Genomic DNA, 12,280 nt, shown 5'->3' with positions numbered 1-12,280 from the left:
ATAATAACATGTCTAATAAACCCTCTTCTCCACAGATCATCGTATGGGGAGACTACGGACGCATGGACCATAAATCCTTTATGGGAGCAGTTCAGATACTTTTAGATGAGCTGGACCTGTCTAACATGGTGATTGGCTGGTTCAAGCTCTTTCCTCCTTCCTCATTGGTGGACCCTACCCTGGCCCCCTTGACAAGAAGAGCTTCCCAAACGTCATTGGATAGCCGGTCATAGCAGTGTGTGGACTGATAGCATTGTTGTAGCAGCAGCACTCAGTGTTGAGGTTAAACAAGCTGCGACAGACCGGTCACGCCCCCCGGTTACACTGCATGCTTGATGTTGTGTCTTCTGAGCCTGTTTCTAGGGGTGCAAACGTGATCCTGTGTTTTGAGCAAAATGTCGCACACATTGTGCGTAGCGAGCGTCGCTCCCTCAGCCGGGTCGGAGCGCCAGCTCAGATTGGAAGGCCGTAACGGACTTCTTAGCACCAGGAATTGTCTCTAAATCGAGCGATTCCAGGTTTTCATCCAATCTTAAGCCATGGGGGTCGAAACTGGGAACCCGCTCGATGAGTTCTACAGAAGCCCTTTTCGAATGAAAAATACATGTTTTAGTTTTTAATTAATTATTTAGTTTTTTGTTTGTTTTAATTGTCGATGTACTTGCATACCTGAAGGGGTGACTGACAGTGTTGTCCTGTCCAGAAGCTTGGTCATGCCACGCCAACAGACCTAGCTAGATGTGTAAATGGAACTATGAGGATCATTGCAATAGGAGAGGTGGGGTGTCCCAACTAAAGCTCAAACTCCGAATATGAGGCCCTATATAAATACCTATAGGTAGTAGATCACACCAGAGAGACAATACTAAAGTTACTAAAGGCAATACAAAAGTGGCTAGTGTACTATCGACACTCCAGAATCTTTTGATCAGAACCCACAACAAGGCTAACTTTTATGACCTAACGTTATTATTTCTCTGTTGATATATTGTATGACATTTAAATGAAGATTTAAAAAAAAAAAAATTAATGATTTTTTTGCATGGACAAAAATTTAGCTGAAAAAAAGAAAAGAAAATTATTTTCTTGAGGCTGCGACTTGCAAAAAAAGATGAAGAAAAACAAATAAAACACATCAGCCATTTTCAACAATTTATATTATTTTTAAATATAAATTTCACTAGTGCATGGTTTTCAAAGGGGAGTGAATGCAACAGCGTGATAAAAAAAGACACATTGTTTATCATTCTTTAGACCATCCATAACATAAGTCTGTGTTTGGCAGACATACAGTAAGAGAAACTCAAATAAAAACTTTTGGAGTTAATTATCCAAAACAACTGTTTATGTGACAAAGTGATGATGAAAATAAATGTCAATTATTTATTTCATTGTAAAGGTTTACAAGCCTTATAAAGATAAACATTATGTGCAAATTGTACACGTCTCTTTCTCTCCCTTGTCCTAGGGCATCCCCCTGATATTGTCCAGAGTTTCAGGACTGTTGGTTCTTTTACAGCTCTGTATCGTTTCAAATGTCTTTTTTTGGGGGGGGGGGGGGTTTGATTTGTTTAACAAGCATGTTGAAAAGGATTTTCTGCAACATGGCTTGGTCACACCTTAAAGTAACTCAGCATGTTTTGATAAAGAGGATATTTGGGAGTTTTGCAGTTTCTTGTACAGTGCATGTCAACTTAGTTACTTTTCCCCCCTCACCTTCAATTGAATTCTACAGCAAATTAATTTAGTTACTTTCATGGCCAGACTATTAAAACGTTATATAACAAAACATTCCACCAACCCCTAGATCATATTTTATTTCCACTTTTTCAAAAAGAATGACAAAGAAAAATATTTTATATTCATTGGAGGTTGACAAAAAAGTTGTGGTTGCAAGTGTATTTTATTTCAGTATTGTTAACTAACATGCAAAAATAATCTGTATTGGTACAGCAAGAAGGATATTTATATCCAAGCAAGAAGCGGCAAACATACAACTTATGTACTGTATATTGCTGTGTAGTTCAGGCACTGTTTCTGAGGACGAGTAAAAACACAAGGTCAAACAACATGGGATGTTGCCACACTATATGAATTTAGTTTTTTTGTTTTTGTGAAAAGAAAATTAATTTCATATTTTTATTAGTTTATTTACAAGCCAAGACCAGTTTTTATTTTTTATTTTTAGTAATTATAAATGCTTCTTGTGTATGGGAGGTATAAGAATCGTACAGTTATGTCTGAATGAAAATAAACTGAGACATTATTCCTTTTCCATGTTAAACCTATACATTCTAATGTCCATCCAATATCTTGATGCTATATACTTTCATTTTTGATTGACATTGTACATATTAGAAATTTGAATAAAACAAGCAAACTCAAATAGATGAATACAATATTTTGGAATAGGAATAATGTCTCACATGATGACAAAGACATGTTATTTACCCTTTTGAATGCCTTTTCTTTCTTTTGTTTTGGTGCAATGTGTTTATGCCAAGGCTATGTCTTGGTGAAGTATGGTTGAGTACAGAGATTTATGTAAGTTATTTTTCAAATAAAAAATGGATATTACACCGACACTGAGTACCAGCGAACAGTATCAACATACAAGAGCATTTTTATCTATCTGGGCATATTGATTTCCTGTTCCAAAACATCCACAAATTACTATCTTTATTTCTCCAGGTAGGTTGTTCCAAAACATCCACAAATTACTATCTTTATTTCTCCAGGTAGGTTGTTCCACAACACCCACACATTACTATCTTTATTTCTCCAGGTAGGTTGTTCCACAACACCCACACATTACTATCTTTATTTCTCCAGGTAGGTTGTTCCACAACACCCACACATTACTATCTTTATTTCTCCAGGTAGGTTGTTCCCCAACACCCACACATTACTATCTTTATTTCTCCAGGTAGGTTGTTCCACAACACCCACACATTACTATCTTTATTTCTCCAGGTAGGTTGTTCCACAACACCCACACATTACTATCTTTATTTCTCCAGGTAGGTTGTTCCCCAACACCCACACATTACTATCTTTATTTCTCCAGGTAGGTTGTTCCACAACACCCACACATTACTATCTTTATTTCTCCAGGTAGGTTGTTCCCCAACACCCACACATTACTATCTTTATTTCTCCAGGTAGGTTGTTCCACAACACCCACACATTACTATCTTTATTTCTCCAGGTAGGTTGTTCCACAACACCCACACATTACTATCTTTATTTCTCCAGGTAGGTTGTTCCCCAACACCCACACATTACTATCTTTATTTCTCCAGGTAGGTTGTTCCCCAACACCCACACATTACTATCTTTATTTCTCCAGGTAGGTTGTTCCACAACACCCAGACATTACTATCTTTACTTTATTTCTCCAGGTAGGTTGTTCCCCAACATCCACACATTACTATCTTTATTTCTCCAGGTAGGTTGGGAGTAAAAAGAAAAACCCATTGTCTTTTACAATAGCAAACTGTCTGGCAAGTATCAACGTGGTCACAAACTGTGGCCCACTAACGGTTCCTACCTATTCTACAGTCTACGCTACAAATATTTTGTCTTTCAGAAATGTATACAGCATGTGAACAAATCAAGACTTAGGTCAAGCTGGGGGAAGTTAAGAGACAAGAAGTAGCAGTCAGTTCCACTTCCCCTCATATGAGTGCAAAGTTGTGCTTCCACTAAATTATTTGGCAACACTACAGATGAAAGAACAACCTATACTTTTGGAGAGAGCCAGGAATACATTTTTACTACAGAACTAAAAAGAAAGTTCCTATTTTACTGTTTTAACACCACCTACTCAGCTGTGTAGAGTGGTATGTTGGAATGACCAACAATGCTCTATGCTCCTTATATTGAAGGTTGTACTACTTGAATAGTAAGTAAGTAAGTAATTAAGTACGTTAGTTAGTTAGGTGGTTAAATAACTAACTATCACAAAAGACTTTACTTCAACAATGACAGTACTGTATTTTGAGTTTATTCTTCACGTGTTTGTTAAGATGAACTCCTGTAGTGTGGTTAGACAGTTAAGTGAGCGACACCACGACGATAACTGGGAGGTGACTAAGTTCTGACATTTTAAATGGGAAATGAGTAAGTGTTGAGGTTAAAATTGGTATGAAAGCTTGAGAGTTCTGCTTATCATTTCACATAGTCTACTATCCAGACATACCACACAGGACCAGCAGGTAAGGGAGACACTGTGTTGTGGTAATGCTGAATTTGTGAGGCTCTAGTAATGCTTTCCAAAGTATGGTGGATGGTTATGAAAAACTATGTTTAATGTATAAGGTTGGACACATCCGTGTCTGCCCAAGATAGTCAACAGTTACTGTAGCTTTAAAGCTACTTTTGGTTCCCTCTAACTATATGTTATCCTAAACTTTACCCAAAATGTTTATGGAAATGATCAATCAAATGAAATCATATGTATTTATCCTCTTGGATATCAGGCATATCTCAGTCCTCTTGATATTAATAGATTGTGTGATTATTCTTTCTGAATGCCTGGTTGGTTGTGTCGTGTCTTTACTATCATTAACTGAAGACTGATAGTTTTTATCAAAGATTCTCTGTAATTAGTTACTACACGATCAACTGATTAATCACGTAACTAATTAACTAGGAAGTCGGGGCACCAAGGAGAAATATTCAGATTATTTTATCTGATCAATTAGTCTTCGAATTAATGAATTATTTACTTTATCTCACGTTAGTCTCATTCCAAACGTCGTAAATGGTTGGTTATCTGCACGAACCCAGTCTTCACTATGAGTCATACATGCATCAATTGTCTTAAATAATTTATTTATTACTAACTAAGTAATTCACAGAAATGCATAAACAAACAAGGTACATGTAATGATAGGAGAATGAGCCCTAGTGGGCTAAACTGGCATGGCGGCTTGTTAGACAAAAGGGGAAGTGGGGTTCGACTAAGAAGTCACTACAAAGTGATAATTATAACAATTGAAATGCTAATCCTTTGCACATGAACGCTCACTCATTCAGGAACAATTGCAATCAATATATACATTTACGCTCACCAGTCTTGATCGCTGGTGAAAAGTTCATTTATTTTGTAGAATTGTCCATCTCTCTCCCTCTCTCTATCGGTTGTGGTTAGAGGGGATTGTTCAGAGTGACATTGGTTATAGAATGGATGTTTCGGTGGTTGTCGTTCTTCGCGTTCAATGATGCCGAATTCCTAGCTGCAGACTAGTAATCAATATCAAAGACTTGTTCTTATTCTGTCGGTATCGATAGTCTAAGAGTTTAACCATGTGGTATGGTTAAAAGATTCAGCAATGGTCTACAACCTTTGTCCTCCTAATGGAGAAAAACATGGTCTGCAACCTTTAGCCATCTCGTAATTGAGGTAAGCTTGGTCTGCTGATCGAAAACCCGAGTGGGTTTTTTATCTGGAATGGCAGAAAAGGCTGTCCCAGGATGTCTGACCCTAACTGGGCTCAGGGACGGTCCTCTGATTTAGTTCAAATCCAATTCCCTTTTTGAGTTTACCTTCATTAAACAGTCCAAAATCACATTGTAAAATAGTGTAAACAGTATCATACTCACTCATTCATCTTATACAACAATTAGATGTAAACCTTATATCTGAGTCTATTACATAAACAGCGTTATGGTAATGTGGCCACACCGTCTTCCATGAGCTTCCCCAAGTTGTGACAGACGGACCAGTTCGTAGCTGGATTCTTCACCAATCTTTTATACTTTCTCTGGAACATGAAATTTGTTCGTACCTCAAGTTCTGTGAGGTGGAAGGATTTCCTTTGTCCTCTATGAAAACTTACTCTCTCTAGGGAGAGGGGGATGGGTTTGCTATACCCAAAGAGGCCAACATGGAAATGACACAGTTCTAACCTATGAAATACGTGTTTCTTTTGGATACATTCAATCTTCTTTTTTGCCACTTAGTCTGAGACCATTTCAGTAATGGAATTTCCGAGGATTTTACAGTATTATCACACAGATATTTGTCCTTCTTCCTCTCTCAGGTACTGTTTCATCAATGATGAAAACAACTTGCCCTCAATTGAAACAAGCCCTGTATCACTCCTGGTCCGCTGCTGCAGACCTGTACACAACAAACACCAGGCAGGGCTGGAGAAACCGATCAGTTCTCTTGATCATCTGTCTCACCTTCAGTCTCATCCTGAGCTCCTTCCTCCTCCTCTACCTGCTCTATGTCCTGCAGTACGGCCTGATAGTGGCTGCTGGGATAGCAGGCTCCTGTTGGGTGGCAGTGGGGGCCTCTCTGTTCCTCTCTAAGAGGGTGCGGTGCTTTGGGGTTCTGTTTGTGCTGTCTTGTGGGATGAGGCAGGGCCGGAACGTTCTCATCACCGCCGGGACAAGTTTGGTGGTTCTCAAGAACGTCCAGAACACGCTGGAGAACATCACAGGGCTCAGCAGGAGTATGGTGTGCAACCTGCAGGCCAAGAGGATGTCCATCGACACCACGCCGCTCTGTAACTACGTCAGGATGTTGAGATGGGTTGGCGACGTACTCCGAGCGTTCACAGACTTCGGGGTGGCGGAGTTGGTTTCTGATCTGGAGGTCACGTCCAGAGGAGACTCTGAGAAGTTGAGGGAGAGGCTGGTTGAAGTTGAGAGGACTCTAAATGGAACTGCAAAGAGCGTCTGGGACGCGGTGGACACGCTGTCCTCTGTAAGTCAGAGACTTTTCCCTGCCTTCAGTTTCCTCCTGCTGATGGGCTTCACAGTGCTGCACTTGAGGAGATATTGCCACAACAAGAATTATGAAAACATGTACATAACCAGGACATTCATAAATTTTGATGAGAAGCAGAAGGCAGAAGGAAGGCCTCCAGTGCTCCCCCTCACACCGAAGGAGGCTAGACGCTACATCACAATCCCTTCCCCTCGACTCAGGGCCACGGAAGGGAAAGCCATACTGAAATTCAGTTTCCCAGTGTTCACCCATTGTCTAGCCTGGGTCTTGTTCATAGGTGTTGATGTACTCATGTTCTGGTTTGTTGAGGTCATCAGAACGCGACTTCATGAGCTAGAGCCATTTCATGTTCCTTTGATTATGAACATAAACGTAAGTATCTATGTTAGTAAAGCACACAACAAGATACGGTCTTAATTAATTCAATACAATCTAGCCACTAGGCTATAACCCTGTTGCTCTACTGAACAATTGTTGTTTCAGGAAGACATGACCATTATTGGTGTCCCCATTTCAGAGGAGATCAACAGGAGGGATTTCTCCTACCAGGTGTCCATCTTTGAGAGGAGTTGCCTTCCTAAACCCAGACTACTACTCTATGACTCCATCCTGCCTCTGGTTGTGTTACTAGCTGCCCTTCTCAGCATGTCCCTGATGTCTGCCAAGCTCACACAGATCAGGCTCGTGGTGTGTGAGCAGTTCTTCTCCACCAATGCTGAGGAGAGGGTGGAGTTTCTGCATGCTAAGATCCTGAAGAAGAGATCAAGAAAGGAAGGGAACAGGAAAGCTGAGGAAAGCAGTCTGAGATCCATCATCAAGAAGGTCTGTATAATCCAGAGATCATTGATAAACATTGATGGAGACCTTAGAATGGTATAATACTGTATATTAAATAGATGTTCTTACGTGGCCTACAGTACTGCACATTGTCATAATTTGTTCCAGGGAAAAAGTGCAGATTAATTTCTCAGTACAACGATAGATCCAGTATATGTAAGTTACGAAACTACTGTTTGATTAATCCATACTTTCTTCATCAGCCAGATTTCTGGTGTCCAATACTCTACAGACCACAGGAGTATGACAACGTTCAGTAAGCAAGCTAGACTTTCTGCTGCCACAGGAAGAAGTGAGAGACACACTTTTTTTGTTGAAAATGTGAAATGTGAGTTATGAAACACGTTACATTATATAACAACTCAAATCTAGACTAATGACATGTTGTCATTGTAAATACATACAGTATTTCAGTTTGTTAATTCATGTACCTGTATAAATAAAGGTTAAAAAAAACATGTTTTTACAATAATAAAAATAAAGTTTAAATGATGGTTACCAAGGTTTCCAAGCAACTTTTTTGAAGCAATCTAATGTGAGATGAAAATAGTTCAAACATTGAATAATTGGTACAAAATTACACTTAATTTTAAAGAATAAAAACACCTCAAAAACAGCAATCAATCCCAGTAACTGAGATATAAACGTCTTGTATCTCTATGTCATGTCTTTAACTTCTGCATTTTCTTCGTTGTTACCATGCCCATGGAGCTGGATGATCATAAGTGCACAGGGTAATTGTCTGCAATGAGAACACAAAGCTCTGCAAAACATGATATCTGTTTCAGTTGTTTAATGTCGATCAAAAACGACAGGGACAGTTGTGCTGACATCATCACGCAAACCAGACCTTCCCTAAATGTAAACGCCACTATTCAGTTCCCATCGTGCACTTGGTGTTTAGTCACACCCCATTAGCATTATATCCAGACGCCACAATGCTCCTCTACCACAGTGATTGTAGTGGGTCCTGACAGTGACACATTCCCCTGACAGTCAGTCAGGAGACGTACCCCTCTAAGCTTCTGTAACGTTGAAATATGACGTTACATTTACCAGATTATTTCGTGTCAAGGTATTTACAGTGGGGTTCGAAATTATTGGCTACCTTTTTTAAGATGAACAAAAATGACTGCTTAAAATAAATCATTCAAATACTGAGCTATATTGAATACTCCCAAAATTTGGGAAATTACATTATTTATACTAATACAATTTCTGAGAGAAGGTAATATAAGAAAGAAAGAGAATGTAATATTTTTTTTCTCAAACATTTAGGGGTAAAAAATATTGACACCCCTGTTTTCAATACCTTTTAATATCTCACCTTGCGAGAATAATGGCACTGAGCTTTTTCGAAGAAAAATATGAGTTGGAGAACACATTGGGAGGGATCTTAAACCATTTCTCAATACCGAATCCTTCCAGATACGTGCTCCTATGGACTGCACAAATTAATTCAAACCACATGTTTTCAATGGGTTTCAAGTCCGGAAACTGAGATGACCATTGCAAAATTTGGATTTTTCAAAATAAATAATATAATTTCCCATTTTTTTGGAGTGTACCATATAGCTCACTATTTCAATGATTTATTGAAAACATGTGGTTTGAATTGAAGAGGGCAGTCCATAAGTGCATACTAAGGATCCGAAAGGATTCTGTATGGAGGAAGTTTCTAAGATTGCTCCCAATGTGTTCTCCAACTCATAAAACATTTTAGAAAAAGGCTCAGTGCCGTTATTGAAAGGTATTGAAAACCGGGGTGTCAATCATTTTGACCCCTACCTTTTCTCTTCAGCAATTGCATTATTATAAAATAATATAATTTTCTAACATTTGGGGAGAATACAATATAGCTCAGTATATTCATTATTTATTTTTGCTCATCCTAATTAAGGGCGTCAATAATGTCGGACCCCACTTTATATGAAGATAAAGGATAATGTGAAAAATGTTGCCTAATACCAGAATTGGACATGTCATTGCTTAATTGTGCTAGGCAGGTCTACTGAGAGAAGGCACAGTGAAAGAGAAGGCAGAGTGACAGAGAAGGCACAGAGATGAGTGGGCTGACTGTGACTCACACACTGCTGCCACTGACCCGTAGAGTTCCCTCTGATAAACTCACATTATGTCTGCAGAGCCCCAGCGGCTCAGTACCACGCCAGCATGTCAGCATGCCCAGTAGGAGACAATCCCAATGTGTAGTCTGATGCTGTGTGACAGCAGAACTGGGCCTTTTTTACAAAGGCCAGGATGCCACGGTGTTTGTGAAGCTCGCATTCATGGTAAATCCTACGAATGTCAGATGATAATTTCCAATTGAAAGTTATTTTCAAGTGGAAATTAGCTTTCAATGTAAAACACTGTGCGCTTCTAGACAACCTGCATTTGATGGTATCCCGGCCATAGTTTAACACGGAGGTAAGGGTAGACTCTCGTCCAATATGCCAGATACAAACATAACAAAGACATATTGTTGTAAGTTATGTGTTGAAATGGGTATCACCATCATCATCAAATATAACTATGCAAGTGTTTATTTCACATAGAAATAACATAATAGATTTTATGCAATTGCATAAATTGTACTAAATAGTTTGGAAACATAAACATTGAAATAAATCATTCTCTCTACTATTATTCTGACATTTCACATTCTTAAAATAAAGTGGTGAGCCTAACTCCCCTAAAACAGGGAATTTTACTAGGATTAAATGTCAGGAACTGAGTTTAAATGTATTTGGCTAAGGTGTATGTAAACTTCTGACTTCAACTGTGTGTGTATATATATATATATATATATATATATATATATATATATATATATTTACTGAGTGTACAAAACATTAGGAACACCTTCTCTTTCCATGATAGACTGACCAACAGTGGCGTGTGTTCGTGGATGCCAAGGGAAGCCAGGCTTTCCCAAATATTTGACCAATAAAAACATTTAAATTATAAAATATTGTATATTTTGTCTCCCCCTGTGCTTTCATAATTTTCTGTCAATTCTCAAGTGGCTGAATCTCACCAGAAAAAGCGAGGAAAACAGTGCTGTCTGGGCCAAAAGAGTATCACATGTTGCCGCTGTACCATTTCATTGATTGATGCCAGCAAATATTTGGCCTTCCTTGATAAACAAATGATACAATTATTTGCCAATCAGCGTTGAGCTGAGCTCAACTCTGGGTTGTCCTGGTGTAGCAAAACGCCCCCCCAAGGGAGGCCTGTTTGGATTTGGCTTCAGACATTTCAAATCATTTCCTTTGCAAAACGCCATCTTCTGAAAAACGTGTCTGTTTCTGCTCTGCTTGTGTTGATGTCCTGCAGTATATTGCTTCCTAAATCAGTCCTTTCCTAAACCATGGATGGAGATGGGGATTTGGACTTGTGGTTTTGACTTGATTCTCTTTATAAATTAGGTAGTTTTAGCCTTGAATGATGATTGGCTGAAAGCCGTGGTATATCACACTATACCATTGGTTATGACAAAATATTTATTTTTACTGCTCTAATTACATTGGTAACCAGTTTATAATAGCAAAAAGGCTGTAAGGTTCTGTATTTATTTTCTTAGCCAACCTTGTGTTCTGTTTCGTAGCCCTGTTTATTTGTGTTCATTCTTTTTTTTGCCTTTGTGAGGTATTGTTTGTTTTGACTCTACAAAGTGTTTTCTTCTCTTTGTGAGAACCCATTATAGCCTTCGGTCCTATTTTTGATTCACTTGCCTGTTTGCCTACCTGTGTATGACCATTGCCTGCCTGTGACCACGATTCCTGCCTTCTGTGAAATAAACACCTGCCGCGCGCTGCGCGTGAATCTACACCTTTTTCTCCCTGAGTATTCATTACAGAATACCTCACCTAAAAACGGAATGGATTTAGCGGAGATACAGCGGGGCCTAACCCAGCAGAGGAGTTTATGGAGGAAATCTGCCATCCTCTCCGCCAGCCTATCCCTACTCCTCCGATGCCAGGTATCGTAACCCATAGCCCTCCTTCATTCATATCCATGCCTGGAAAATATGACGGTTCACCTGGGAAATGTCAGGGATTTCTGATGCAATACAGCAAATACATTGAGCACAACCTCACTAACTTCGCCACCAACAAGAGCAGGATGGATTTTGTTGTCTCTACTCACAGGCAAAGCCCTGGATTGGGCCACCACTATTTGATCACTCTCCTTCCGGTCGTCCTATAGGAGACCTCCTCATAGAACTTCACAAGGATGCAATTCAGCTGCCAGTATGCCCTCGAGTTCCTCACCATGGCTGCAGAGAGTGGATGGAGTGAGGCTGCTTCAGGGGGAGCTGGCCTGTAGAGGTGACCTTCAGGATTTAAATCAATACATTCGTATGTCCATCTCCATTGACCACCTCATCGCCGACCTCCGAAAAACTCTGCCACCCAGGAACCCGAAACCTTCTCTTTCCATGATTCCATCATCCCGTCCGAGTCTTCCAGAGCCCATGCAGTTGGGCCATGCTCGTCTCCTGTGTATCGAACTTCAAAGGCGGATCCGAGAAGGGCTCTGCCTATACTGTGGAGGGAAAGATCATCAACTCAGCCATTGCCCTGTTCGCCCCCAACGGAGAGATGAGAAGGGTCCCTCCGCTGCCATGCAGGTAGGCGTGTCCTTATTTCTAAATATCTCCCAGAAGCAATTCTCCATCCTAGTATTGATAACCGTGAA

General features: G+C 39.7%; 2 protein-coding genes across 4 annotated transcripts in view; both read left to right on the top strand.

Moving 5' to 3' along the window:
* The window catches only part of LOC115122069 (regulating synaptic membrane exocytosis protein 2-like), a 145,138-nt gene extending 142,553 nt beyond the window's left edge, over window positions 1–2,585 (top strand). Inside the window, exon 27 of the mRNA XM_065027189.1 lies at window positions 36–2,585. Coding sequence (XP_064883261.1) covers window positions 36–233 — 198 coding nt within the window. The 3' untranslated portion in view covers window positions 234–2,585. The remainder of the gene's footprint in view (window positions 1–35) is intronic.
* A 1,544-nt stretch (window positions 2,586–4,129) lies between these two features.
* LOC115142031 (dendritic cell-specific transmembrane protein-like) lies at window positions 4,130–8,077 on the top strand. 3 transcript variants are annotated; one of them, XM_029681504.2, is made up of 4 exons: window positions 4,130–4,217; window positions 6,048–7,114; window positions 7,226–7,564; window positions 7,787–8,077. In XM_029681504.2, exons 2-4 carry the CDS (start codon window positions 6,062–6,064, stop codon window positions 7,916–7,918), a joined length of 1,524 nt encoding a protein of 507 aa, XP_029537364.2. In that variant the 5' UTR covers window positions 4,130–4,217; window positions 6,048–6,061; the 3' UTR covers window positions 7,919–8,077. The 3 variants fall into 3 exon arrangements, with proteins under 3 accessions (XP_029537364.2, XP_029537365.2, XP_029537366.2); XM_029681505.2 differs by having other exon boundaries at window positions 7,783–8,077; XM_029681506.2 differs by lacking the exon at window positions 7,787–8,077 and having other exon boundaries at window positions 7,260–7,465.
* Window positions 8,078–12,280: the final 4,203 nt, after the last annotated feature.

This window comes from Oncorhynchus nerka, linkage group LG14 (genome assembly GCF_034236695.1).
Source record: "Oncorhynchus nerka isolate Pitt River linkage group LG14, Oner_Uvic_2.0, whole genome shotgun sequence".
In the NCBI taxonomy this organism is placed as follows: domain Eukaryota; kingdom Metazoa; phylum Chordata; class Actinopteri; order Salmoniformes; family Salmonidae; genus Oncorhynchus; species Oncorhynchus nerka.
This window is presented reverse-complemented; position numbering and strand designations above follow the sequence as displayed.

Coding starts and splice junctions, on each gene's coding strand:
- LOC115142031 (XM_029681504.2), top strand. CDS start 6,062: ATGATGAAAACAACTTGCCCTCAATTGAAACAAGCCCTGTATCACTCC. Junction 7,115..7,225: donor CTTTGATTATGAACATAAAC/GTAAGTATCTAT, acceptor TTGTTGTTTCAG/GAAGACATGACCATTATTGG. Junction 7,565..7,786: donor TGAGATCCATCATCAAGAAG/GTCTGTATAATC, acceptor TTCATCAGCCAG/ATTTCTGGTGTCCAATACTC.